The sequence below is a fragment of the Ceratotherium simum genome, chromosome 7 (assembly GCF_057802395.1).
Source record: "Ceratotherium simum simum isolate JZ-2026a chromosome 7, ASM5780239v1, whole genome shotgun sequence".
Classification (NCBI taxonomy): Eukaryota; Metazoa; Chordata; class Mammalia; order Perissodactyla; family Rhinocerotidae; genus Ceratotherium; species Ceratotherium simum.
Genome location: NC_141906.1, coordinates 9,535,292 through 9,558,813, shown reverse-complemented (window position 1 = coordinate 9,558,813; position 23,522 = coordinate 9,535,292). Strand labels below are relative to the sequence as shown.

At 39.0% G+C, this 23,522-nt stretch overlaps 1 protein-coding gene across 3 annotated transcripts in view; it reads left to right on the top strand.

The window, feature by feature from the left end:
- NELL1 (neural EGFL like 1) overlaps positions 1 to 22,023 on the top strand; it is a 746,684-nt gene extending 724,661 nt beyond the window's left edge. For 2 of the 3 annotated variants that reach the window (XM_004418527.3, XM_004418526.3), the window contains 3 exons: positions 16,872 to 17,048; positions 19,570 to 19,794; positions 21,523 to 22,023. In XM_004418527.3, coding sequence (XP_004418584.1) covers positions 16,872 to 17,048; positions 19,570 to 19,794; positions 21,523 to 21,573 — 453 coding nt within the window. In that variant the 3' untranslated portion in view covers positions 21,574 to 22,023. The remainder of the gene's footprint in view (positions 1 to 16,871; positions 17,049 to 19,569; positions 19,795 to 21,522) is intronic. The other variant, XM_087433086.1, reaches the window with a different exon arrangement.
- Positions 22,024 to 23,522: the final 1,499 nt, after the last annotated feature.

Genomic DNA, 23,522 nt, shown 5'->3' with positions numbered 1-23,522 from the left:
GTTGATGGGCATTTGGGTTGCTTCCACTTCTTGGCTATTGTGAATAATGCTGCAATGAACATAGGGGTGCCATGTTCTTTGTTACAATCTCTTTGTATTGTTGATTTCATGTTCTTTGTTTCAATATCCAATAGTGGGATAGCTGGATCTTGTGTTATTCCTATTTTAAATTTTTTCAGAAATCTCCAGATTGTTTTACATATTGGCTGCACCAGTTTGCATTACCACCAGCAGTGTATGAGGGTTCCCTTTTCTCCACATCCGCTCCAAGATTTGTTATTTCTTGTCTTGTTAATTATAGCCATTCTGATGGGTGTCACATGATATCTCTGTAGTTTTGATTTGCATTTCCCTAATAGTGATGTTGAACATCTTTTCATGTGCCTGTTACACATCTGTATATCTTCTTTGGAAAACTATCTGTTGATGTCTTCTGCCCACTTTTGATTAGGTTGTTTGTTTTTTCTTATTGAGTTGTATGAGTACTTTATATATTTTGGAAATTGAGCCCTTGTCAGACATATGGTTTGTAAATATTTTCTCCCATGGTGGGTTGTCTTTTCATTTTGTTCCTTTGCCTTGCAGAAGCTTTTTAGTCTGATATAGTCCCATTTACTTATTTTTTCTTTTGTTTCCTTTGCCTGAGTAGACATGGTATTCAAAAATATCCTTCTAAGACCAATGTCAGAGAGTGTACTGCCTATATTTTCTTCTAGGAGTTTTATGGTTTCAGGTCTTACATTCAAAACTTTAATCCAGGGCCGGCCCCGTGGCTTAGTGGTTAAGTGCGCGCACTCCACTACTGGCGGCCCAGGTTCGGATCCCGGGCACGCACCGATGCACTGCTTCTCTGGCCATGCTGAGGCTGCATCCCACATACGGCAACTAGAACAATGTGCAACTATGACATACAACTATATACTGGGGCTTTGGGAAAAAAATAAAAGAAGGAGAATTGGCAATAGATGTTAGCTCAGAGTGGGTCTTCCTCAGCAAAAAGAGGAGGATTCACAGGGATGTTAGCTCAGGGCTGATCTTCCTCACAAAAAAAAAAAATTTAATCCATTTTGAGTTAATTTTTGTGTATGGTGTAAGATAATGGTCTACTGTCATTCTTCTGCATGTGGCTGTCCAGTTTTCCCAACACCATTTATTGAAGAGACTTTCCTTTCTCCATTGTATGTTCTTGGCTCCTTTGTTGAAGATTAGCTGTCCATAGATGTGTGGTTTTATTTCTGGGCTTTCAATTCTGTTCCATTGATCTGTGTGTTTTTTTTCCTGCCAGTACCGTGGTGTTTTGATTACTGTAACTTTGTAGTGTATTTTGAAGTCAGGGATTGTGATGCCTCCAGCTATGTTCTTTTTTCTCATGATTGCTTTGGATATTTGGGGTCTTTTGTTGTTCCATATAAATTTTAGGATTCTTTGTTCTATTTCTATGAAGAATGTCATTGGAATTGTGATTGGGATTGCACTGAATCTGTAGATTGCTTTAGGTAATGTGGACATTTTAATTATGTTTATTCTTCTAATCCATGAGCATGGTATGTATTTCCATTTCTTTATGTCTTCCTTGATTTCTTTCAATAATGTCTTATAGCTTTCAGTGTATAGGTCTTTGACCTATTTTGTTAAATTTATTCTTAGGTATTTTATTCTTTTTGTAGCAATTGTAAATGGGACTGTATTCTTGATTACTTCTAATAGTTTTTGGTGGATTCTTTAGGGTTTTATATATATATATAAATCATGTCATTCACAAACAATGAGAGTTTTACTTCATCCTTTCCAATCTGGATCTCTTTTATTTCTTTTTCTTGCCTAATTGCTCTGGCTAAAACTTCCAGTACTGTGTTAAATAAAAGTGGGGATAGTGGGCACCCTTATCTTGTTCCTATTCTCAGAGGAATGGCTTTCAGTTTTTCACCATTACGTATGATGCTGGCTGTGGGTTTGTCATATATGGCCTTTATTATGTTGAGGTACTTTCCTTCTATACCCATTTTATTGAGAGTTTTTATCATAAACTTGTCAAATGCTTTCTCTGCATCTATTGAAATGATTATATGATTTTTATTCCTCATTTTGTATAATGTAGTGTATCACATTGATTGATCTGTTGATGCTGAACCATCCCTGTGTCCCTGGAATAAATCCCACTTGATTGTGGTGTGTGATCCTTTTAATATATTGTTGCATTTTATTTGTTAATATTTTGTTGAGTATTTTTGCATCTCTGTTCATCAGCGATATTGGCCTGTAATTTTCCTTTTTTGTATTTTCCTTGTCTGCTTTTGGTATCAGGGTAATTTTGGCCTCACAAAATGAGTTAGGAAGTGTCCCATCCTCTTAAAGTTTTTGGAATAATTTGAGAAGGATAGGAATTAAATCTTTGAATGTTTGGTAGAATTCACCCAAGAAGCCATCTGGTCCTGGACTTTTATTTTTTGGGAGGTTTTTGATTTCCATTTCAATCTCTTTACTTGTCAGATTCTCTGCTTCTTCTTGATTCAGTTTTGAGATGTTGTATGATTCTGAGAATTTATCTATTTATTGTATATTAGCAAGTTTATTGGTGTATAGCTTTTCATAGTATTCTTTTATAATCTTTTGTATTTCTCTGGTGTCCATTGTAATTTCTCCTCTTTCATTTCTGATTTTGAGTGTTCTCTCTTTTTTTCTTAGTGAGTCTGGCTAAGGGTTTGTCAAGTTTGTTTATCTTTTCAGAGAACAAGTGCTTAGTTTGATCAATCCTTTCTTTTGTTTTCTTAGTCTATATTCCATTTATTTCTGCTCTGATTTTTATTATTTACTTCCTGCTACTAACTTTGGGCTTCGTTTGTTCTTCTTTTACTAGTTGTTTTAGGTATAGTGTAAGCTTGTTTATTTGAGATTTTTCTTGTTTTTTGAGGTAGACCTGTATTGCTATAAATTTCCCTCTTAGCACCGCTTTTGCTGCATCTCATAGGTTTTGGTATGTTGTGTTTTCATTTTCATTTGTATCCAGGTATTTTTTTATTTCTCCTTTTATTTCTTCATTGATCCAACAGTTGTTCAATATTGTTTTGTCTCCACATATTTGTGAGTTTCCCAGCTTTTTTCTTGTACTTGATTCCTAGTTTCATGCCATTGTGGTCAGAAAAGATGCTTGATATGATTTCTTCTTAAATTTGAGGCTTGCTTTGTTTGCCAACATATGCTCTATCTTTGAGAATGTTCCACGTGCACTGTAGAGGAAAATGTATTCTGCTTTTTTTGGATGGAATGTTCTAAACATATTAAGTCCATCTTGTCTAGTGTTTCATTTAAGGTCATTATTTCCTTGTTGACTTTCTGTCTGGATGATCTACCCACTGATGTACGTGGGGTGTTAAGGTCCCCTACTATTATGGTGTTGCTGTCAATTTCTCCCTTTAATTCTGTTAATAGTTGCTTTATGTACTTTGGTGCTCCTGTGTTAGTTGCATATATATTAATAAGTGTTATGTCTTCTTAGTAGAATGTCCCTTTTATCATTATATTGTACCCATCTTTGTCTCTCATTATCTTTATCTTGAAGTCTGATTCATCTGCTATAAGTATGGCTACACTCACTTTTGCTTGCCATTTGCTTGGGGTATCATCTTCCATCCCTTCACTCTGAGCCAATGTTTGTCTTTAAAGTTGAGATGTGTTTCTTGGATGCAGCATATTATTTTCTTTTTTAAAAAATCCATTCTGTGTATTTTGATTGGTGAATTCAATCCATTTACATTTAGAGTGACTATTGATATATGAGGGCTTAGTACTGCCATTTTACCTCTTGTTTTCTGGTTGTTCTATATTTCCCTTATTTCTCTACTTGTATTTCTGTCTGCCATTTCCATTTGATGGTTTTCTATTTTGGATTTCTCAGTTTTCTCTTTATTTATGATTTGTGGCTCTGCTCTGATTTTTCATTTTGTGGTTATCATGAGGTTTGTATAAAAGATCTCATAGATGAGATAGTCCATTTTCTGATATCCTCTTATCTCCATTAGGCTATGCAAGTTCCATGCCTTTCCTCTTCCCCTTCTATGTTTTTATTGTCACAAATTATTCTTATTTATGTTGTGAGTTTGTGACTAATTTTAAATGTTTATAGTTATTTTTGATGCTTTCTTTCTCTTTCTATGTTATAATTAAGTGTTTGCTAACCTATTCTGATATAGAGCTGCAATTTTCTGATTTTATCTATTTTTCTCTTTCCTCAAAGCTTTGTAAAACTTTGCCTTTTCATTTCAGGTAGGAGGGCTCCCTTCAAAATTTCTTGTAGGGCAGGTCTAGTGACAATGAATTGCCTCAGCTTTTGTTTGTCTTGGAAAGCTTTATTTCTCTGTCATATCTAAAGAATAATTTCTCTGGATAGAGTATTCTTGACTGATAGTTTTTGTCTTTCAGTATTTTGAATATATCATCCCACTATCTCCTAGCCTTTCTGCTGAGAAATTCACTGAAAGGCTGATGGGGGTTCCTCTGTAAGTGATTTTCTTCTCTCTTGCTGCCCTGAATATTTTTCTTTGTCATTGATTTTTGACAGTTTTAATATTATATGCCTTGGAGAAGGTCTTCTTGGGTTGATGCAATTAGGAGTTCTATTAGCTTCATGTACTTGCATGTCCTTTTCATTCCCCAGGTTTGGGAAGTTCTCAGCTATTATTTCTTTGAATAAGCTGTCTGATCCTTTATCCCTCTGGGATACCTATAATCTTTATGTTACTTTTCCTAATTGAATTGGATATTTCTCAAAGAATTTCTTCACTTTTTAAAAATCTTAGTTCTCTCTCCTCCTCCACCTGAATCATTTCTGTGTTTCTATCTTTGAGCTCGCTAATTCTCTCCTCCATAAGGTGTACTCTATTTTTAATGCTTTCTACATTATTTTTTATCTCATTAATTGTGTTCTTCATATCCAGAATTTCTGTTTGGTTTTTTTTTTTAGAGCTTCAATCTCTTTGTGAAATATTCCTTCTATTCATTAATTTTATTCCTGAGCTCATTGAACTGTCTTTCTGAGATTTCTTGTAACTCATTGAGTTTCTTTTTGATAGCTATTTTATATTCTCTATCAGTTAGATTGTAATCTACCATGACTTCAGATTTAGTTTTTGGAGAGTTGTCATTTTCTTTCTGTTCTGCTCTGTTACTGTAGTTCTTCATGGTCTTTGATGAATTGATCCTCTGCCAGAACTTTTGTGGTAGTAATCACCTTGTATTATTTGGCATGACTTTGGTTACTTTGGTTTTGGCCAGCTCAGTCTCACGTTCCTCCACTGGCTCTCTGTGGGTTTTGAATCTGTTGTCCCATGCACCACTTGCATTGCTATTCCCCAGTTGTCTGGGGGTGCTGGTTCCACTGTTGCCAGGGGTGCTGGGTTCACAGATGTTGCTGTCACTGGTAGGTGCCTGGGGACCTAGGGACTCCCCGCTACTGATGGAGTTGGTGTTGGGCATGCCACTACGGGAGGCTGGGTTTTCTCACTCTGTCTGCTTGCAGTTGTGTGGGTCAGGCCACCACCACTGCTACCACTCCACAAACTGTCATGGGGTGGGGCTGCCACCACACCACTGCCTCCACCTCAGGGATGTTCATGCACACACGAGGCCACTGCCACCCTGTGGATGTTCAGATGCACAGGGCTGGGCCGCTCTCACCTCCAATCTGTTGCATCGGCTGCTGTGTGAGGATCTGCGCCCTGGATCACTGCCACCAGGGATGCAGATAGGAGTTTCTCCCCAGTTCCACTGCTTCCCACGGGTCCAGTGCATCCACCTTCAGATGTATAGCTGCCTGCATTTCTTAGGCATCTTATTTTGCTGTGTAAGAAATCCTCTACTGGTTAATGGATGTCTGTTTGGTTGTAATTTAGAGGGGAGAGACAAAGGGAACCTCTCATTCTGCCATGATGCTGACATTACTCCTGTTGGAAGGTTTTTGATCACTGATTCAATCTCCTTACTAGTAATCAGTCTGTTCAGATTTTCTATTGCTTCATGGTTCAGTTTTGGAAGATTGTATGTTTCTAGAAATTTATCCATTTCTTTTAGGTTGTCCAATCTGTTGGCGTATAATGTGTTTGTAGTACTCTTATGAGCCTTTATATTTCTGTGGTATCAGTTGTAACTTCTCTTTCTTTCAGATTTTGCTTATTAGAACCTTCTCTTTTTCTTGGTTAGTGTAGCTAAAGGTTTGTCAATTTTGTTTATCTTTTCAAAGAACCAGCTCTTAGTTTCACTGATCTTTTCTGCTGTCTTTTGAGTCTTTATTTCACTTATTTTCACTCTGATATTTATTATTTCCTTCCTTCTACTGACTTTGGCTTCATTCTTCTTTTTCTAGTTCCATTAGGTGTAAAGTTAGATTGTGTATTTGAGACTTTTTTCGGTTCCTTAAGGTAGGCCTGTATTGCTATGAATTTCCCTCTTAGTACTGCTTTCACTGCATCTGACAGATTTTGGTATGTTGTCTTCCTGTTTTCATTTTTCTAAGTATTTTTTTATTTCTTCAATGACTCATTGGTTGTTCAATCCATGTTGCTTAATCTCCACATTTTTGTGGTTTTTCCAGTTTTCTTCTTGTTATTGACTTCAAGTTTTATACCAGTGTGGTCACAGAAGATGCTTGATATGATTTCAGTCTTCTTGAATTTACTGAGATTTGTTTTGTGGCCTAACATGTGATCTATCCTGGAGAATGTTCCATGTGCACTTGAGAAGAATGTGTATTCTGTTGCTTTTGGATGGAATGTTCTGTATATATCTGTTAAGTCTATCTGGTCTTATGTGTCATTTAAGGTCACTATTTCCTTATTAATTTTCTGTCTGGATGATCTATCCATTAATGTATCTGGGGTGTTAAAGTCATCAACTATTATTGTGTTGCTTTCAATTTCTCCCTTTAGTGACATTCATATTTGCTTTATATATCTTGGTGCTTCTATGTTGTGTGCATATATATTTACAAATCTTATGTCTTTTTGCTCAATTGACCCTTTTATCTTTGTCTTTTATTACAGTCTAAACTCTTAATTTCTCCTTCAATTATGAATGATAACTTTACCAAGTAGAAAATTCTTGATTGGGAGTTTTTTCCTTTCAGCACTTTGAATATGTTGTGCCACTCTCTTCTGGCCTGCAGTTTCTGCTGAAAAATCTACTGATAGCCTTATGCGGCTTTGCTTGTACATAAAAGTTGTTTTTCTCTTGCTGATTTTAAGATTCTCTCTTTAACTTTTACCAGTTTAATTATGTGTCTTGGTATGGATCTATTTGGGTTCATCTTATTTGGACTCTACGGACTTCCCGGACCTGTATGTCTCTTTCCTTATTCAAATTGGGGAAGTTTTTAGCCATTATTTCTTCAAATAAGCTTTTTGGCCTTTTCTCTCTCTCTTTTTCTGGGACCCCTCTAAATGTGACTATTATTCTGCTTGAGATTAAAGGTCTGAAGTTATCTTCGGGGTTTTTTTTAATTCTTTTTTCTATTTGCTGCTTTGTTTGGGTGAGTTCTATTGCTTTGTCTTCCAGCTCACTGATCTGATCTTCAGTTTCATCCAGTGTGCTTTTGAACCACTCTAGTTTATTTTTCAGTCTAGTTATTTTATTCCTCAGCTCTCTAATTTCCATTTGAAACTTTCTTATATTTTCTGTCTCTTTGTTGAAGATTTCACTGTGTTCAGCCACTCTTATCCCAAGTTCAGTGACCATCTTTATGACCATTACTTTGAACTCTTTATTGGGTAAATTGCTTATCTCCATTTCATTAATGTCTTTTTCTGATGTTTTGTCTTGGTCTTTCATTTAGAACATATTCCTTTGTCTCCTCCTTTCACCTGACTCTGTGTGTTTGTTTCTCTGTATTAGGCAAATGAACTCCATTTGCCTCTTCCACTCTTTAAGGAGTGGCCTTGTGTAGGAGATGTCACTTGGGGCCCAGAAGCACAATCCCTCCTGACCACCAGAGCTAGGCACTCCAGGAGAGTTTCCTGTGTAGGCTGCACGTGCCCACTGGTTCTGGTGGGGTTGCATGAGTGACGTGTCAGGTGGGGCTGCTCACCCTCTGCATCTGTTGGTGCCATGCGTGAGTGGTGTGGGATCCAGGGTTGCTCACCTTCCACATCTGTTGTTACCACATGCAAGCAGCATGGGAGTGGTGCTGCGGACTCACCACTGTTAGCAGGTTTGAGTGAGTGTGCAAAAATGGTGCCTTCTAGCAAAGTAGAAGAAGCCCATAAAAATGGTGCCCACCAGTATTCTGTCTCTGGAGAGCATTCTGCCTCTCTGGCAAGTGCCTTAAAATTAGCTAGTGAATCTCCTTTACATATGGTCTAGGCTCTTTTCAAGCTGCTGCTCTTTGCACTAAGTCCTGGGATGAGTGGGTCTGCGCACAAGCCCTTTAAGAGTGGGATCTTTGTTCCCACTCTTAAAGTGGGGGCTCATCTCTCTGGTGCAGAACCCAAAGGTTGTGCTCCTGGTGTGGAGTACAAACCCCTTGCCCCTCAGGAAGAAGCTCTATTTATTTATATAGTTAGAGATCCCTCTTGATTGTGAGTCTCCATGCCAAGACCCGTCTTAATGTGGCTCTTTTATCCTTTGTCATGGAGCAGGTGTTTGGCTAGTTCTCAGTTTTTTTTCCAGTGGGATTTGTTCCATATGTAGCTGTATATTTGTTGTGTCCATGGGAGGAAATGAGTTCAGGATCTCCCTATGCTTCTATGTTGAAACCCCACCCCCAAGTCAGGGCAAAAGTTTTTAATAGAAGGAAAAGCTCTTCCTGGGTTAGAATAGTTGAAAAGGGCTTACAGAAGAGGTTGGCAATTAGTTCTCCATTCAGCCAGGAAAAGAAGGGTGAATTGCTTTACTAGTTCTTTTCTAGAAAATATTGTTTTTCCAAACTTTTGAGGATGATCACAACCTGACAGCAAATCCTTTTTAAGGTTTCTAGATCCCCAGTCCCTGGAATAGGCAAGGGACTTTGGTTGAGTCTTGATTAGTGAGAAAACAAAATTTCTTTTTCAGTTTTTGTTTTATTTAAGGCCATGATAAGGCAGGGAACTTACCAATCATTAAAAATTTCCCAAGGCTTCATTAATTAACTGTGCTAATATTCCAAGCAGCCTAAGTTGATTTATTCTACTTTGACTCCTAAAGTATCTCCAAAGTCTTATGAGAATTAGACTGAAATTACCACAGGAGATGAACAACTCTTGTAATCTTATTTTGTTAATAATAGTGCACCTCCACCACCACTGCTCCCCTTTATTCATAAATATTTATTTACATAAACCTTTTTCTGTTTTCCAGTTGTATTTATTACTTGTTAATAGCATAGCTTCCAAGAGGTTGTGGAAGGCCTGGTTTTAGGAGCTGAATTAAGAACCCTGAATCAAATTCTGTAGATCAACCTCAAAAAGTGACCTTATTTATGACCCTTCTTGTTTGCACTATTTGCAGTTGCAAGTATTCTATTCTGATTTGATAAGAAAAATCTCCAGTATTCAAGCATCCAAATGGATTACAGTCATGTGCTACATAACAACATTTCAGTCAACAACAGACCACATATAGATGGCAGTCCCATAAGATTAATACCATGTAGCCTAGGTGTGTAGTAGTCTATACCATCTAGGTTTATGTAAGTACACTCTATGATGTTCACACAACAAAATTGCCTAATGATGCATTTCTCAGAAGGTATCCTCATTGTTAAGCGACACATGATTGTATTGTAATGGCATCATCTTGGAGGTTACAAGTAAAATCAAGGTTGGGATATAAAGTACTGGCTTTTCAATCATATCCTTGATGTTTCAAATTCAAATAAAACCAAATCACACAATAGCAGAATCACAGAAGCAAACAAAGTGACAAGGCTTACTGTTGAAAGAAGCAGAGTCAAAGTTCTTTTAAAAAGCCCTTGAGAGTCAGTACACCAGGTTAGCTACTAGTGTTTCACACCAATAGAAAAAGCAGCCTTGAAATATGTCCACAGCTGAATGGAGTTCAGTGATAAAGCTAGGCTAACACAAATGGATTTGGGCTTTTGTCTAGATGCCGTGTGCTTCCTTGACAGTGACAATGATTTTGTGCACTCCTAGATCACTTAGTTGATTAGGCACAGAATGATTGCTGAATATTTTGGAACTCTTGTTCCTCCAGCATTATCCAGACCACAAAAACCTAGAGTGAGAAATGGTTATCTCTCTAGGCTTGATCCCTAAATCTTAGTTACAGCCCAGCTTCTTTTTAGAGATACCCATCTGTGGCTCTTCCATTCATAAATTTGTCCAGGGCCGTAGGAAGACATCTTTATTTTCTACCTGTGCTACATGGGAAGATAGAGAGGTCTCAGGTTTATTAGTTTCTAGGAAATGCAGCATTTTAGTATGAGTTATATTTATATTGGAGATCATAGAGATGAATAGGCAAATGGATACACAAACAATTAACCACCTGTCATGCCATAGTAGAGTTATGAACAATTTGTTGTGGGAACATAGAGACAGGAAGTATGCTCTATTGTGGGAGGATGCAGAGAGGAATAGGGAACAACTTCACAGAGTAGGTGACCTTTGAGGAAGACCTTAAAGGATGAGAAATTTAGCCAAGTAGAGATGTGGGGAAAGTGAATCCCCAACAGGGGGAACAGTAAGAACAAAGATGCAGAAGACCAACAATATATGTTGTGTTCAAGAAAACATGAAGTGACTGATGAGATTAGACTATCGGGAGCAAGAAGAATCTGGGAGGAGTATAGCTGCTGATGAGCCTGGAGACAAAGGCTGCGGACAGAGTCAGTACATGGAATTTAGACTATCTGATGGGCAGCAGAAGATCATGAGAGATTTTTCGTTTAGGATTGGCATGGCCCAATCTAGCTCTGACTGGCAGCATGAAGAAGGACTGAGGAGATCAAAGCTAAGTGGGGAGATACCACTTCAGCTGAAGTCAAGGTTTAGGAGAGTAAAGATGAGAACCTGAAAGGGTGAGAGAGGTAAGGCCATATGGAAGATGACAGAAATGAAATGATGGGGCCTGATGAATGAAAATCTCAGCCCCTCAGCCCCTGTGACAATGTGTGCCCTCATTCTGTGGGCGAAAAAGAAGCTCCAGAGTGGCATGTTTGAGGCTTAGCTCCCCATTTTCCTGGGTGAAAGAGTTCAGGTGCCACTGACAAGAGAAAGAGCCAGGGTTTGCACATTAGGCTTGTACGCAATAAATGTTTGGCACCTGCATTTACTCCTTCATCTGTGCCTTTACCTACCACTACTGCTCTCATTAGTATCCGAAAAATCCCGGGGGAGAAAGAGAACAAGCTGTGAAGGCCAGATTTCATTTCTGTGCTTCATGCAGTGTTTTGTTTTGTTTTCTTTTAATTAAAAAGAAAAGCAAATAGCATTCATCTTGACGCTAAATGCAATACTGAAGACTTGAGCAACACCAGGTCTTGAGTTCTGCTGGGAATTACAGAGATGGGTAGGGAAATGGATACCATAAATAACCTCCCCCACCGTGTTATAATAAAGTCAGGGCTAAATTGCTGTGGCAACACAGAAGAAGCATCAAGTGGAAAAGACCTTTGCCCTGAGATTGTCTGGAATGCTGGCCATTTGACCTGGCCTCGTGTAAGCCTTTGCCCAGAAACTGAGGAAGACGGCCATGGTAGGGAAACCTAAAGGGTTTATGTGTCTCCTACAGGCAAAGAGGGAAAAACCCGATCTGCAAGGAGCTGACAGTAAAACAGCCTCACCATTCTCAGCATGGCACTCACTCAGAGGGTGAAGAACAAGGATGAGTCAGCTTGTATCCACAGCCAGGGTAGAAGTTAGGTTTCTGGATCCCTGCAATCTACTCAGAAAAATGCTTTGCTCTCTGAACCTAACCAGCAGTACTATCAATACCTTCCTGTCTAGGGTGTTTGTGATGGCAGGAGTTGGCTGTGCAAGTCCTAAGATTCTGGGAAGATGAACATATTGGCAGGTTTAATTCTGCCCTCAAAACTTTAGGGGTCTTGTCAAGGAACAGGGTCTCCGTTTCCATTCCCCTGATTTCATACTCCTCCTGTTCCAAACCCTGCCTCCTCATTGCAGGAGCTTGAGGGTTATGTCATGCTAATTCCTCAATGGGTGGGGTCCTTTGTTTCTCCACCAGTGGTTCTCAAAATTTTCCCTTGCACCAGAATCACCTGGAGGGCTTGTGAAACTTGGATCACTGACTCTGCCTCCAGACTCTGCGATTCTGGGTTGAGGCACAATTGGCATTTCTAACTAGTTCCCAGGAGCTTCTAACTAGTCCCTGCTGGTCAGAGGACTACACTTTGAGAACCATTGCCCCCCAAATCCTTCTGATCTCAGTTTGTCTGAAATGTTTCTCTTACCCTCCAGCCTTTTCATGATACAAGGAAGCAGCATGGTGGAAAGTCATCGTTATAAAGGTCCAGATTGGGGTGTATTTCCTGTTTTCTTATTAATTTACTACAGGGAAAAGTCATTTCCTCTCTCTGGGCCTGGTTTCCTCTTCATTAAAATAAGACAGCTAGGGGGCCGGCCCAGTGGCACAAGCGGTTAAGTGTGCGTGCTCTGCTGCGGCGGCCTGGGGTTCGCCGGTTCGGATCCCAGGCACGCACTGACGCACCGCTTGGCAAGCCATGCTGTGGCAGCGTCCCATACAAAGTAGAGGAAGATGGGCATGGATGTTGACCCAGGGCCAGTCTTCCTCAGCAAAAAAGTGGAAGATTGGAAGATATTAGCTCAGGGCCGATCTTCCTCACACAAAAAAATAAATAAAATAAAATAATTTTTTTAAATTAAATTAGAAGATTAAATGACTGCTGAAATTTTTCTACCCCACGTGCTTATTAGAGAGGGCTAAAGGACGAACTTGTGGGGTGCAACCTGAAGGCAAAATTCATATTTTGTAAAACTATTGGATATCACAGCCCATTAAATTTGTATGTGAGAAGGTAGAACAGAAGGGTCTAGAGTACCACTCGTAGTTTTAAACGTTATATCAGGGATCCAAAACCTTTTCCTGTAAAGGGCCAGCTGGACTTTGCATTCTGTAAGGTCTCTGTCTCAAATCCTCTGCTCTGCCACTGTAGAGTGAAAGCAGCCATTGACCATATGTAAATGATGAGGGAAGCTATCTTCTAATGAAACTTTATTTACAGAAACAGGCAACAAGTCGAATTTGGACTGTGGGTGTCAGTTTGCCAAATAGTGCTTTGTATTATCAATTTACATAAATAATCTTACCTTCTTGATTTAAAAGTTTCAAAACTATAGAAGAAAGAAAAATAGTGATATTATGAAATCTGGAGTAAATGTATCAATGTGTTTACTATTCAGTAATAAAATGTGTAATTTACAGAATAAAACCTATAATTTTCCATGGCATAATCAGAATAAATTAATTCTTTATTTCCTAGGAAAGTGTATGTCCTTGTTTTTAAAATTCAGAAGCAATTTAAATATTACAATACTTATTAATTGTTTATAGCTTTATGCATTATAAAACTGCAGATAAAGCATTTAGTTTCTATGGCAGAAGGGTTGGAAAATACATCTTTGGTATTTAAGTGGGGATTGTTCTGACCATCCCAGCTGGGACAGAGGTCAAGCCCCGGGAATGATCCCCGAGATCTATGGCAAGAAGGATGACTCACCATCAGTGGGCTCAATTCTCTTGCCAAATTTGGATTCTAGTGTGGTTCCACTCTGGGAGCTGAGGTTTTATAATGGCATTCTCATTGTATTAATGGAGCCACCTGTGACATTTCATTATTAAAAATGATTTTCTTGACAGTTACCCTGTAATTCAAAAGCCAAAGTGAACACAGCCATTGTTCTGAAACATGTTAGAGACTAACAGGGGCCTATTTGGCATTTTCACATAATTGATGAGATGTGAAATTGCTTTGTTTTGTGCTAACCCTGGAGGCTATTCACTTATTCTTTCTTTTTTTCTTTTCTTTTCTTTTTTTTGTTTGAGGAAGATTCGCCCTGAGCTAACATCTGTGCCAATATTCCTCTACTTTTTATATGTGGGTTGCTGCCACGGCATGGCTGATGAGTGGTGTAGGTCCTAGGTCTGTGCCCGGGATCCGAACCCAAGAACCTAGGCTGTCAAAGCAGAAGTCATCGAACTTAACCACTAGGCCACAGGGCTGGCTTCCAACACTTATTCTTATCCATTCTTTTAATCAGCAAATGGAGAGCAACCTGACATTCTGATTGGGTCTCATTGGCTGATGTATAGTAGCCTCTTCTAAAAGAGTCTCTCTCTGTGTTTCATGTTGTTCATGGACACAGGCATGTGGGTTCCTGATGCCTGGTCCTTTTATACTCAGGGAGAGTAGTATTATGTCCTCTGTAGCTGAGCTGACCAAGTGGTTTCATGTCATATCTATCAGTACTTTTCTTAGCTTCTGTTGGTTAAAATAAATCCCTAGGGAGTCATTTTGGGCAATGGTTACACGAGCAAAATATATTAGTGAACTAAAATATTGGAATGTAAGCTATGAGCCAAAGGCCTATTGCTGGAAGATTCTTAGAATCTGGATACTTCTTTGTCCAGACAGACTGAATGCCCTTACTCAATTCACCTGCTTAACTAGAGTCTGTTGCTCACTCTCTACAAACACGTGCAGACATACATGTATGTCTGCACGTGTGTGTACATACATATGCATATGTGTATATATGCATGTGTGTGTGTGTGTATATATGTATTATCTTTCATCCCTTGATATTTTGGAAAATTATGATTTCTTGTCATTTCTTATAGTAATAGAGCCAATGCACACAATTTGAGGGAAAGTGTTTTTCATCTTGTTATTATATATGTAGCCAGCATGTGTCTTCCTTTCCATTCTACATAAAGGATGTAAAGCATCTAAAGATTTCCACTTTAGCTGACAATAAACTTATCTCAGCAAGCCCTGTCCTATTCAACATTGTTATCCATGAAGTAGATGAAGACCCTGAGGGCAGGTCAAGTTAGCAAGATGTCCCTGCAAGACATCAAGTTTGCAGATGTCACTAAGCTGGGAAGGAGGACAAACTATGGTGGATGACAGAAACAGCATTTAGAAAACATTGTGACAGGCAAGAGAGATGAAATGGATCTAACAAGCTGAAATATAAGAGGGATAAACATCAAGTTTTACACTTGCTGCCCGCAAACAACTAACTGCACAAGATGGGATAGGGCTTAATGAGGTTTTAGTCTTCATTAAGCTCAATATAAGTCAACACTATGACATAACCAAAGTAGGTAAGAAAGTAAACATTGAAATCAGGCTGCATTCAAGAAAGTATGGTACTTAAAACAAGGTGACCATGAGTCCCAATTCACTCTGTGTTGGTCAGACCATTACTAAAGAATTATATTTAGTTCTCTAACTCAGCTACCTCAATTAAGAAATGGTGATGTAAATTTCTACTCCACAGAGTATCAGGATTAAATGTGATAGTGCAGATAAAAGATTTAGCACAATGTATAGTGCAAAATGAGTGTTAAAATCATGGTGGATTATTATTATTGGAAATATTCAAAACTATTGAAGAAAAAGTCAACTCTAACAGTGAAAGGATTCAAAATTATGGAGACTGGTCAAAAAATTAGAGATGTTTAATCCAGAGATGAGACAATTCAGTGGAGACATAAATGCCGTCTTCTAAGAGCAGAAGAGTTGAAAATGTGACAGAAGGTGTTGAGAGTTCTATGATTACCAAGGGTGTGAACAAGGATCAATGGACAGAGGCAACAACACGTCCAGTTTTTAACATTCAGACACGTACAGAGATGTACACTTTGAAGGCCTCCTCTAGTGAGTTGCTCAAGACTGGAGCGCTTCAAGCACAGGATTGATGGCTTTCAAATACCGTTATTCTACACAGGATTCAAGCATAGGTCAAGAGGTTTGGTTTTGTGTCCTTTAAGGTACCTCCTGCTCTGAGATTCTTTGGTTTTGTAAATATTCGGCAAAGCATTTATTACCATAAATGGTGGCCACAGGGCTCACCTCACATTTTCAGCTTCTTCATTGTCTGAGGTGAGAAGCTACTGTAAGCAACAGACATACAAATGAGACCTGCTGCAAAATGTTCAGTCTTAATGTTTGAGTGCTGTTGACCTTCAATTCTTGATAAGTATGAGTGTTCATGGCCATTATTCCAGAAATTGTACTGTGCCTATAATTTGGGGAACTGCCTCAAGGTGGAAGGTGGCAACTGATTACAGCCCCTTGTAATAAACAACCTAAAGGCTGTCTTGTAGAAGAAAAATTGTTTTCAAACCAGAAGACCCGGTGATGTTGCTTAGAGAATTGGTACCTCTGTGAGACTGGGTAGGTCATTTAGCCTCTCTGGGCCTATGTTAATGCATCTGTAAACAGGTTATAGTCAGGCTTTCTCCCAGAGTTGAGACAGAGACCAAATTAGATGAATGCATGTTAGTGTGTTAGGTGGTATGATGAACTGGGAAAAGTATAGTAGCATGATTTCCCACTCAAATGAGTTCTTGATCATATGCATTTTTAGAAATATGATTTTTAAGAAATATTTCTTAAAAAGTTTCAAAGAACATATTAACTTTTTTTTTTTGAATTTAGAAATGTCTCCATTTTTGCTCAGGCTGCTCTGCAGGCAAGGTCAGGGAAAGACAGAGCATGTGCACATGAGCACACACACATGCATCTGGTTTGAACAAAATGGGAGGGGCCAGGGGGTACTTTGACTCTAGGAAATCTTTCCCATGTGCTCTGGAAAGTGTTTATAAGGTTTGGTTTTCATAGTGCCGCTATCTTATTGTTTCCCTAATGATGCAACCTCCTTAACCTCATCTCTAACCAGGATGGGAAGATATTCTGCCGACGGACAGCTTGTGATTGCCAGAATCCAAGCGTTGACCTTTTCTGTTGCCCAGAGTGTGACACCAGGGTCACAAGTCAATGTTTAGATCAAAATGGACACAAGCGCTATCGAAGTGGAGACAACTGGACTCACAGCTGCCAGCAGTGCCGGTGTCTGGTACGTTGGCTTCCTTTAGCCGCGTCGTCCCTTTACTCTGGAGGGACAGACTCAGTTGCCTGTGGGCTTTAGTCCCCACTGTTTGGGATCCTAGGCAGGGCGTTGTGGGTCCTGCGGCTAACTAAGAGGCATGCTTTGCCTGAAGACATTCAGATTCTACTATTTAAAAACTGTGCAAGATAAAAAGAACATACTTATGGGACAGATTTGGCCCAAGCTATGTTAGTTTACAACTGCTATTTTTTAGCAAATTCAGATCAAGAAAAATCCCTGCAAGACTGAAAGCTTTCAGAGCCTTGCCTGGGACTCGTAGTCCTTCTAGAGCGAAATCTTTGATTTCTTGAGACATAACCAGTAAAGGCTTCAATATGAGAGAGAACAGAACATCGAAGAAATATCAGGGATTGAGTCATAGAGACCTAGAATTCAATCCTGGTTCTCCCGTATGCTAGGTCTGTGAGATCAGGCAAGTTCTAGCATCTCACCAATCATTCTTTCCTCCAGTGTACACAGGTGGATGAGTATGTATTTCGTAGGGCTGTTATGATGATTAGAGAATGTATGTGAAGGACAGTATAGTACTGGGTACATAGACAGTACTTAGTGCACATTAGCTACTATTGTTAATATTTCCCAGATTGAAAAATCTGTTTCAGATGCTAAGCCTTCCTATAGAAACAAATGAAGGTTATTTTGGATCTTAATATAGGGATACTAATGGTATAATCAGATTTGAGAATGTCCAGAGAAAAAGCTTAATTTCTGGACCTGCTTCTTTCTGCTTCAAATTATACCACAAACAAAGATTCCTAAGGATGTGAACACCATCAGGACACATTATCATGGTGAATATCATGTTCTTTTTGTGAGGAAGTCATAACTTGGAGCTAAGGCACAACTAAGTCAACTTGTAATGGAAACTATTAGCAGCATTCCATAGTTTAACATTTGCTGAAATTAATGATTCAGTCTGTGGATACTGTATGAAAACAAGCATTCAGAGAAACTGTGCTCTAGATTTCTAACAATTTTCTAAAATCTCCTGGTGAATGTACAGATAATCTTAATAGAATACTTCCTTCTTAATCACTCCTAATACTGAGGAGTATAACTCAGATAAATTCAAATCATTGCCATTTTTTCAAACTCCCACCCAAGGACAAGCAAACCCAACGCAACTATACAATTAGCTTCCATATCATTCTGGAAAATGGTGTTTCTTTTTCAAGAAACCAATCATCGGGCATTCAGAAGAATCAGTACTAATTTTAGACATGAAATTTTCAAAGAATTTCAATAGTATATCCTCTCCCATCCCCAGTTCCTAAGGTTAATATTTCCTGAGAAAACTGAACTTGCTAAACACATTACTTAATAATTACATGAGAATAATATGTGTCATATTTATTTATTTTTATTTTTTTGTGTGTGAGGAAGACTAGCCCTGAACTAACATCCATTGACAATCCTCCCCTTTCTGCTGAGGAAGATTGGCCCTGGGCTAACATCTGTGCCTATCTTCCTCTACTTTATATGGGACGCCACCACAGCATGGCTTGACAAGCGGTGCTTGGGTCCACGCCCAGGATGCGAACCTGCGAACCCGGGCCGCCGAAGCAGAGCATGCAAACTCAACCTCTATGCCACCGGGCTGGGCCCCTGTGTCATATTTAATAAATGTTTATCAAGAGTTGCATATGCCAGACTCTGGGTGATATACTGGTGAGCATGATAGACCTGGTCTATCATGAAGCTGATCGAGTAATTGGACATTGTGTAAATTATAAATAAGTGTCATGATAACAGAAGGGGCTGCATAGGGAAACACTTCTACTACAGACAGCTCAATGGAGCCCCAGGTGCCAGATTCTGAGCCACGGGGAGGCTCCATTCAGACTGTAACATAGAAAGTCCACTAGCTACACATCACATTCAAAACCATTCTGAAATGGTTCTCCTAATATTGCCCGACCTCAACTTCAAATTCAATACAAACAACTCAGTTTATGATGTTGTTGCAATAGTACAGTGCTTCGAGTTTTCCTTTGACTGTAAGAGAAATGAAGTTCTCTTTATACGCTAGCCAGTGCGTCACCATCTATTCATTGATGTATTCATTTGATTAGCATTTTTTTCAAAACTGTGCTAAGTGTCAGGGAGAGAAAGAAACAAGCCCAAAGCCTGGAAGGTCAAAACCTAATGTGGAATTGTACTGATAATTATGAGAAGGATCATAAGTATCATGATAAAAAAATAATTACAGGCTGCCATTGACACACAGGGACGGGACCTAACTCTTTCTGGGGCTGCAGGACAGACGGTCAGCAAAAGCACCCCAGAGGAGGTGGTATCTGCAGTAACTCCTCAAGGAGGAAGCGCATTGTACCCACAATGGTGCTAAAGTAGGGACACTCGGTGAGGACAGTGATGAGAATTACTGTGCCCTTCTCCCCTCTGGGATGTTGGGAATAGAATTGTGCATAAGAACAACAATGAGTCATTTTTGGTTTTTTCTCCACAGGAAGGAGAGGTAGATTGCTGGCCACTCACTTGCCCCAATTTGAGCTGTGAGTACACAGCCCTCTTGGAAGGGGAGTGTTGTCCCCGCTGTGTCAGTGACCCCTGCCTGGCTGATCACATCGCCTATGACATCAGAAAAACTTGCCTGGACAGCTACGGCATTTCGAGGCTTAGCGGCTCAGTGTGGACAATGGCTGGATCTCCCTGCACAACATGCAAATGCAAGGTAATTGGATGTCCTGAGGGTAATCAGGCCTTGAACAGTCGCCAGAGAACACCTGCAGGGCGTCCACTCCTGATGTTCCTGAATGTCCATGTCCAAGGGGCACCGTGGGAACACAGGCAGGCGTGTACTTCTCACAGGCAGGCGTTCTACCTGAGTGAATCATAGCTGTACCATGTATAAAGGCAAATTCCAAATGAACACGGAATAAAATATTCCTCTCTCTTGCCTTTAAACTGCAGGATTTAACACACCCAATTATGGCTGATTTAAGCTATTTTGACCTGCATACTAAAAAGAATAAAAGAAAGAAAAAATATCTCTCATCCTGGAAAATTTTATAAGCTCTTTCATGAAACTGTCAATGTTAGAAAAAAGTGCTCTCTGATGTTGTTTGCTTTGTTTAATTATCATGGTGCCTAATGTGGGGACCTGAAGCTCTTGCTGCAGAATTTAATTAATAGTGACTATTTCTCTGTCTTTTTAGAGAAGTTTCATGACGCATCCTCACATGTCTTTAAAAACTGACCCTTTCCTCTCTTCAAAGCTTGTGAAGACCTGTGACTATAGCCAACTTGCAGCAAGGGTTAGGCAGTGTCAAATCTCTGCAAAACATCTCTTTAAGATTCCCAAAGGGGGCAGCCTGGTGGCGCAAGCAGTTAAGTGCGCGGGCTCCGCTGTGGCTGCCCGGGGTTTGCCAGTCGGGATCCTGGGCGTACACGGACACACTGCTTGGCAAGCCATGCTGTGGCGGCGTCCCATATAAAGTGGAGGAAGATGGGCATGGATGTTAGCCCAGGGCCAGTCTCCCTCAGCAAAAAGAGGAGGATTGGCAGATGTTAGCTCAGGGCCGATTCTCCTCACACACACACACACACACAAAATTCCCGTGATTGAGCACGTGCAAAACACTGGTCTACTGGGATCTATCAAATTCCGGCTCAGCTTCAGGCATCAGTGGAAGATTCCCACCTTGTCTTTTTATGCTGTTATAAATGGGGATTCTTTTCTCTTTTCTGGAAAGTACCATTTTAAGATGCAGCCCCGATAGAAAAAGGATAATATCAAATATCGTATAGCAAAAGAGCCATGGTCCTACGTATACCTTCAGCCCCAGCAAACAAAATGACCAGGAGATGTGGAGACCTGTGTGAGTTAGTATGGCCTTGAGGTCAAGTTTGAAATTCATTTAGGAGAATTATAAAGGCATATTTACATTAATACATGTAATTGGTTTCTAGTGAATTTCTAATAATGTATACATCTAAATATGTACTGTCCCCTTCATAGTAACCATGAGAGACTATAAATTTATCCCTAATATGCCAACCTTTCTGGAACCCATTTTGGCATTGCCTTTAGGTTCTTGTGGTACTTCTGATTACCTTTATTAATGGCAAATTATCTTTCAGGGGTTTATTTTTGGAAAGAATCTCATATGGAATAAGTCCAGTGAGTAGGTTGTGTGAACAACTTGGAAATGCAGGAGGGAGTCCCAAACATGGTTTGAACTCAGACAGGGGTCTGAGGTCACACTGCCAGCAGAACCTAGCCAGAAGGACTCTGCAGGGTCTCATAAGCCCTTCCTTTCTACTCCTTCTCTAGCATTTTTCTATAGTATTCATGGAGTTTGTCTCAAAATGTGGATGGTCATTTTGAATATAAAAGTGCACTGCTAATTGATTCATATTCTCTGTCTCAATTGGCTAACGGTTGTGTCTTGATGTACAGAATGGGAGTGTCTGCTGTTCTGTGGATTTGGAGTGTCTTCATAATAATTGAAGGATTTAAAATGGACTCATCATGGGAGAAAAATGGACAAAATGACCACCCAACATGATGAAGAAGAGAAGTTGGTGTTTTTTTACCACAGACAGTTACCAAAGTCTCCATCTGAGGAAGGTGTTTGGGGTTGCCTTTTGGACCGACCAATCTGCTCATTCTTGCTAACCTAGTCTAGGTGACTTGCAGTGCATTTCAGTCTATGGTTGTTAACAGAAGTTTCCCGTGTTGTAAATCACATGTTTCCCTTACCAGATCATTTGCAAATACATTTAAAAGTTCTCATGGTAAATGTTGACGTATTTTTTTGGTTTATTTTGTGTACTAACATAATAGAGATTCAGCTCCTTTTGTTTATTTTTTCTTGATTTTTGGATCAAATTCTACAAATAAAGTTGCCTGTTGTGATTTTGTCCCATCCACTGCATACTTAGCATTGAGATCCCTGTGAAATGTATTGATAAATATATGTACATAGAGTCTAATTACATCATACTTATATTTCAAACTGATGAACACAGATCAGTCATTCAGCTTAAACAAGGTGAAAGCAATTATAATATGTTCAAGAGGGGAAAGATGACAAACATAATTAATTATTTTAAAAAGAACTTTCTCCTCTCTCTTGCAAACCAAGTGAAACAAAATCTTAAGCCGCAATTGAGAAACAGCAATGCTTACAGCTTTCCTGGCATTGAAAGAGAAAGTATCTTTGCATCAGTTTTATATATTATTTGAAAACTTATGAGGGACTTTTATAGGTATTAATACAAGTTATCATCATAGCACAGGTGGATAGTGTTATTCCTACATTACAAAAGAGTAAATTAATGTGTCCCAGTCAACCAATTTGTTCAGATCTAGTTGATTTCTAGCAAGTTGGGACTGGTAACCAGGTGTCTTAATGCCTGCTCAGTGCTATTTTCTGCCAAACCATGCAACCTCTCATATGGTAGAGGATATACTTTTAAGAAAAGCTATTTGTATGCTTAGCAGTTATTTTAGAACAGTGAATGTTTTCATTGGAGCCACTACCATATTTTTAAGAGTTGGCAGTTATTGAGTTATGCAAAATGAATAAAATGTGCAAATGATGTTTTATCTGAACTGAGAATTCTGACTTAGATTGTAGTTCCAGGTAAATCACATCTTAGTGGTTTGTAATATCTAAGGCTCCTAAATTCATCATTATTCTGAATCAAGTTGGTTCATGAATTTTTGCTCGCTCTCCCAACATCAAAAAAAAAACCTAACTTGTTAAGTCAGTCATGCTTAAAATAATATTTTAAATCCCAAATATTAATAGAACTATTAATTAAAAATTACAAGCTCAGACCACTATTATTCATTGGTATTTGTCCAATGGAGAGGATACTCAATATTTTTTTGTGAAGATGGAGTTGACTACATGAGATCAATTATATGTGCTAAATTATGAAAATAGAAGTTTAAATACTACATTAGACAACTACTGCTAATAGACGGTAAACTAAAACACATCTCCCCTTTATTTTAATTCTTTAAATGCAATCTTGGAATGGAGAATTTGAAAATGATTCTTTTGAAAATATTTGACACCTCCATAAAAAAATACCTTTCCATTTTTGTTGGAAAAACAAAGAATCATTCATGACTGTATAGGTCAGGGGTTGGCAAACTATGGTCCTTGTGTCAAATCCGTCCCTCTGCCTATTTCTTTGGAACACAGCCATGCCCATTCATTTACATATTCTCTACTGCTAAGAGGTAGATGGCAGAATTGAGTAGTTCTGACAGAGACCATGTGGCTTACAAAACCAAAAACATTACCATCTTGCCATCTAAAGAAAAAATTTGCTAACCTCTGGTATAGATGAGGACTGACAGTGGTATGTACTTTAGAATCTGTCTTGCCATTTTTTCCAAGGAATTTTCAAAATTTAAGTTTTCTTTGAATTTGTTTATGTTCG